The sequence below is a fragment of the Schistocerca cancellata genome, chromosome 3 (genome assembly GCF_023864275.1).
Source record: "Schistocerca cancellata isolate TAMUIC-IGC-003103 chromosome 3, iqSchCanc2.1, whole genome shotgun sequence".
Taxonomy (NCBI): domain Eukaryota; kingdom Metazoa; phylum Arthropoda; class Insecta; order Orthoptera; family Acrididae; genus Schistocerca; species Schistocerca cancellata.
The window spans coordinates 719302272-719308271 of NC_064628.1; the positions used below are offsets into that span (position 1 = coordinate 719302272).

The 6000-nt window shown below is 39.2% G+C and overlaps 1 protein-coding gene across 1 annotated transcript in view; it reads right to left on the minus strand.

Moving 5' to 3' along the window:
- LOC126175733 (putative aldehyde dehydrogenase DhaS) overlaps window positions 1–5714 on the minus strand; it is a 197973-nt gene extending 192259 nt beyond the window's left edge. Inside the window, exon 1 of the mRNA XM_049922681.1 lies at window positions 5422–5714. Within this exon, the coding sequence (XP_049778638.1) occupies window positions 5422–5511 (90 nt within the window). The 5' untranslated portion in view covers window positions 5512–5714. The remainder of the gene's footprint in view (window positions 1–5421) is intronic.
- Between the last annotated feature and the right edge of the window lie 286 nt (window positions 5715–6000).

Below are 6000 nucleotides of genomic sequence, written 5' to 3' on the forward strand. Positions count from 1 at the left end.
AATAAGTAGATGAAGATATCTTGGGACCAGACTTCATTTTTGAAGCAGAAGTCATCTTCTTCTCCTTTGTGTTCAACACTGGTGTGTCAGTGAACCGAATAACAGCAGCAGTACCTTGACAGGCAGGGAATGTGATTGTTAATACTGGAGGTTGCATAGCTTTGAAAATCTTTTTCGCCTCCATGTACAGTAACCTCCTGATGACCCAAAACTCCTCAGTCTTCTGTTACTTTACATAGAGAGTACATTTCTTTGATAAGACTGGATGTGCGGGTGAGCAGTTAACACAAGGGTGGATTGGGTGTGTGGTTAGCCTGGGCCATGAGTGTCTAAGCCACATCTTTCACAGGCTGGCCCTTTGCACAATGGATAGTTTGGCCAACCTCTGGCACTGAAAGCAGGTCATCAGATTGGGGACATATCGAAGGACTCAAAGACAGTCTTTATGTTTTCAGATAACATGGGCAAATTAAAGCTAAATATCAAGACAGGTGTTTTTTCTAATTCACGGCCTATCTGTTTTAAAACATTTCTCACCTCGATTATACCTTAGTTTTACCATTCCACCTAAAGTTCATTGGGATTCAGGATACATAAGGTCACTAAGTGACACAATGCCTGTGCTGTAATTGTGAGCATTTCAACCACTATAGCATGTTCCCCAAGTTTTGAGCTTTACAGTAACTTAGGTACTTGGCTGGACGTCATTGTCTCTGTTACCAGGGGGAAATTCCATAACCTTTTAGTAGACTCAGGATCTACTGCAATTGCCTCTGCACCCTTTTGTACAGAGACTGGGGATATTCTTTCAAATGTGTCATCTTCCCTCCTAATAACAATGAACACATTATGATGCATTAGCATTGTTCAGTTGTTGCAATTCATCTGAAGCAGATGTGTCAAGTAGACTGTTCACCCAAGGTCCGTTTGTGGAGTGGGTACGAAAACTCTATAGTGACCCACCCCTTCTACTGGGAGTTCCACGATTGTTGTTATTGTGAGCCATTTTGGTCCCACAAGACACTAGGGAATCATTTGCCCATCCAGATATAGCTCTGCTTAGCTAGGTAAGCCTTTTACAATTGAGGTGTGATGTGTTACCCAGGGGTCATCCTCTAACAACTGTTCTGCCTCAACAGCCATGCATCTCATTGGCACACAGCACAATTTAACAGTGAGGACTTTATTTTTTATAGAGGTTCGTATGATTGTAATGCACAGACAATTATGCCAATTCCCTGGGACACACAATGTTCCACTGCCGCACAACACAGTGGTCACTGAAGCGTGCATAGAGGTTACAGTTACAAAGTACTGGCAGCAGTTACCTGTCTCCAGCTCAGGCAACCCGGGAACACAGAACCTATATCCAGCCACAAAAAATGAGCCCCCTGACATGCTTATCATTTGGCACAATTCAGAGGTGAGAGGGGAGGGGGGGAGGGAGGTGGCACGTGTGGATTATCAAATGGTACAGACACGGTACACCTACACCTACATCCATAATCCACAAGCCACCTGACGGTGTGTGGCGGAAGGTACCTTGAGTACCTCTATCGGTTCTCCCTTCTATTCCAGTCTCGTATTGTTCGTGGAAAGAACGATTGTCGGTATGCTTCTGTGTGGGCTCTAATCTCTTTGATTTTATCCTGATGGTCTCTTCACGAGATATACGTAGGAGGGAGCAATATATTGCTCGACTCTTTGGTGAAGGTATGTTCTCGAAACTTCAACAAAAGCCCGTACCGAGCTACTGAGCGTCTCTCCTGCAGAGTTTTCCACTGTAGTTTATCTATCATCTCCGTAACGCTTTCACGATTACTAAATGATCCTGTAATGAAGCGCGCTGCTCTCCGTTCGATCTTCTCTATCTCTTCTATCAACCCTATTTGGTACAGATCCCACACTGCTGAGCAGTATTCAAGCAGTTGGCGAACAAGCGTACTGTAACCTCCTTCCTTTGTTTTCGGATTGCATTTCCTTAGGATTCTTCCAATGAATCTCAGTCTGGCATCTGCTTTACCAACAATCAACTTTATATGATCATTCCATTTTAAATCACTCCTAATGCGTGCTCCCAGATAATTTATGGAATTAACTGCTTCCAGTTGCTGACCTGCTATTTTGTAGCTAAATGATAAGGGATCTATCTTTCTATGTATTCGCAGCACATTGCACTTGTCTACATTGAGATTCAATTGCCATTCCCTGCACCATGCGTCAATTCGCTGCAGAGCCTCCTGCATTTCAGTACAATTTTCCATTGTTACAACCTCTCGATATACCACAGCATCATCCGCAAAAAGCCTCAGTGAACTTCCGATGTCATCCACAAGGTCATTTATGTATATTGTGAATAGCAACAGTCCTACGACACTCCCCTGCAGCACACCTGAAATCACTCTTACTTCGGAAGACTTCACTCCATTGAGAATGACATGCTGCGTACTGTTATCTAGGAACTCTTCAATCCAATCACACAATTGGTCTGATAGTCCATATGCTCTTACTTTGTTCACCTACCCCAGGTAGTGTGGAACCAACAGGAGTGGTAGACATAACAGTAACAAAAGTGAAAGCCAAGTGATCAGGATATGTAGCCAGGCAAATAGATTTTGGACGGACCAAGAAAATAGCTTTGGAGGATAACAAGAGAGTGAAAAGGCAAGACATCAACTCAAAGTAAAATGGGTCACTCAAATTTGAAAATGTGCAGGAACAACATACAAGCATGTGGCTCAAGAACTTAATCAATGGGTATGATTGGAGGAGACTTATTAGGAGCAGATAAAAATCTGTAGTTATTGTAGTGAAACTCCATATCTTATGTTTCCCCAAGATGAGATTAGCTTAATTTCTGTGGGACAGTTTCTTTATGTGGCGGTATGCTTTTTGCAATGAAGGTAGGTACACAGTCATACATATGGGATGGTGCTAATGCCATAATATTTTAGTTTTTCAAATAGTGTTTCATAATCTTACAATCAAATGTCAATAATACACTAACAGGATAGCATTTGAAGATTTCTGACACATTAAAACTCTGTGCCAAAATGGGACATAACCAAGATCGCTGACCTTTGTAAAAAGTGTACAACACACACCCCACAGATAAACTCAGAATTTTTCACTTGTTTTCCTCCATGCTACCACTTTAGCTGTTAAGCTCAGCCAGAAAACAAAGGTCACAAAAACAAGAGAAGTGCACGCTATGTGTTTTCAAAGTACTGTTCTCATGAACAGCAGAGTTAAAAAACTTGAATAATCATCTCAAAGTCTTCTCTGTGCATCTGTAATTGAGCAATACCTCTTCAATATTGGTTGCCTATGCTCTCTTTTTTAATATAGCTATTTTTCATTTGGAACTTTCTATTATCATAATGCAAACCAAAGCAAACATTAGTTAAACGGGAGTCCTGATGCATAACAAATGAAAAATAACTGTTGTTCATGAATGTGTAAGGAAAAATTTACGCATGTCAAATGGCCCTTCAAACAACAAAATATCACTAGAAAGTTCAAATAAACACTACAAGATGGGAAATGAGTTCCTTCTTCCCCATTTCCTAGCAGCATTAAAACATCAATTATGCGTCAACCTACCTGGACCACACATATTGCTCTGTTTTTAAAAAAAAAAACCACCCCCTTAAAAGGTGTACTCATGATTCACTGATTCCAACCTACAGGTAAATAATATTTTATCAATTCTACAAATGTAAAAGGATGGAAGAAAGAAAGATAATGGTTTAATATCCCATCAGTGACAAGATTATCAGAGAAAAAGCACAGACTCATACTGGGAAATTATGGGAAAGGAAGTGGGCTCTGTTTTTTGAAAGAATCATGCCAACATTTGCCTTCAGCAAATCAGAGAAATCACGGAAATCCTAATATGGATGGCTGGATGGGGATTTGAACTGCCATCATGCCAAGTACAAATACAGCATCTTACCACTGTGGTAACTCATTCAGTACGATTGTACAAAATACACTAAAAAACCATAAATGCACAGCAAGTTAATACAATGAATGAAGCACAGATTTTTCCCCCATTTCAAAGTAGCACCTTCCCTGTTAATTGTACCTTGTTAAATTTAGTCAGCAAGAGCACAAATGGTTTATAAACGTTTAATGATAATTGACAATGCAGTTTCTAAAAACTGATTCATTTGGATAAGGTAAATACGCACATTTCTGAATGTTTTACTTCAGTGATGGGATGTATGAAACATGGTGATTGAGTAACAGTGCACAGTCACAATGACCAGAAGAAAATAAAGGAAAAATGCCAATAACAATAACAGATATCACAAAAACCAAAAGAACATTAGAAATCTTGGGTCGTCATGCATAGAGTATGCATTAATACTGTAATAACTTCGTGAGTATATTTCAACATGACAGTATCACAGAGAAAGAAATTATTACACAATTTAGATGGACATTTAACTGATCAAACAGTTAATGTGTACCATACTTTTTACAGATAGCCACAGTACATAAGTATATTTATGTTAACTGTGTTATACAAAAAATTGTATGACGTTGTCACAGCAGACCAAATGTCCTTCTTATCATTGACAAATACAGAACGAACAATAACACAGTGATCAGTGAGGCCATAAAATGACAACATATATTGCATATGGTTCCTTGGATACAAAAGTACCACCAAAATGCTGAAAATGTCATTCCACCATTTCACTCTTCCATCACACTTCCACAATTTAATTACTGTACTTTAGGTCTACAACAAATCAAAAGTTGTGTAACCAAACAATAACTGCGTGACGTCCACGGGTATCATACATCCTGTTAAGTGGCAAAATCCCACGAAATCTTGACATGAAGCAAGGCAAAGAATAAACAGTAACCAAATTTAAAATTCAGCATACTATGGTGATAGCGACAATCCCAAAGTTTAGAGGATAAAGACGTGTAAGAGGAATGGTTGTTACATTCAAAATTTTAACGCTTTACATGAATGTTCTTGTATGGCAGTATATCTGCTCCTTGACGGCAGCCGCAGCTCATGAACAAATAAAAACTCCATCCTGAATTTCTTTGCTCTTTTTTGTGCTGTCGCATATGCAATGCAATGGTTCTTATCAATAACGTGGAAAAAATTTAGAATCATTTCAAAAGTACATGTATCCTTTTATTGTACTGCTTCGTCAAACATAAAGCGAAGTTACAAAAACGCACAATAAATACCTGTGGCAGTTGCCACTTTAGGCAAAACAAAACACTACTTTTAAAATCATGATTTTCAAGTAAGTAACGCTGAATAACGAAACATATTCCGAGCTTTCATTTCTATAAGTTCTGAAAAAAGGCGGAGCACTCACACCGCCTCTTTGTCCCAAGCAAAAAACAAGTGTTTCATACCGTATTTCGTTCGAGAATGAATATACTGACCGTAGCTAAATTTGCTTTGTCGAGCATTTCACCATATTCCATTGTCTGCATAATATGTGGGATATTGCATGTACCTCGGTTGCTTGTCATCACTATATTTTACTTTCAATGCCGCCGTCTCCTGATGCCCACAGACTAACAACAACACTTTTATCTCATGTGATTATGCGCTACAGCATAGGAGATGCTAGGATGCATATCCGTATTAACTGATAATGTTTCGCTCAGGAAACGTGTTTTTTACTATCGCAATTCCACCTAAAATTGTTAACAAGAAAAAAACGAGTTAATTATAACCGATCGTGTAGTGTGTAGCACTACATTTTTGCGTTCCATTTTCATGATCAAATGACTGCTTTTAACAAGTTGATCCCAAGCGCATAGATAACTTTGGAGTGAACATGTAGATGCGAAGAACCCATCCATAGAGTATTTCTACTCTATGGCAGAAGCACGGCCTCCTACAAAACAAGTTTTTTTGTCAAAATACGTTTGGCTCCCTGGTCACGTGACGACAGTTGGGTGTAAGGCTTCAAACAAATAAAAGCAAAGGCATTTGCTATGTTCGACAAAGACGTC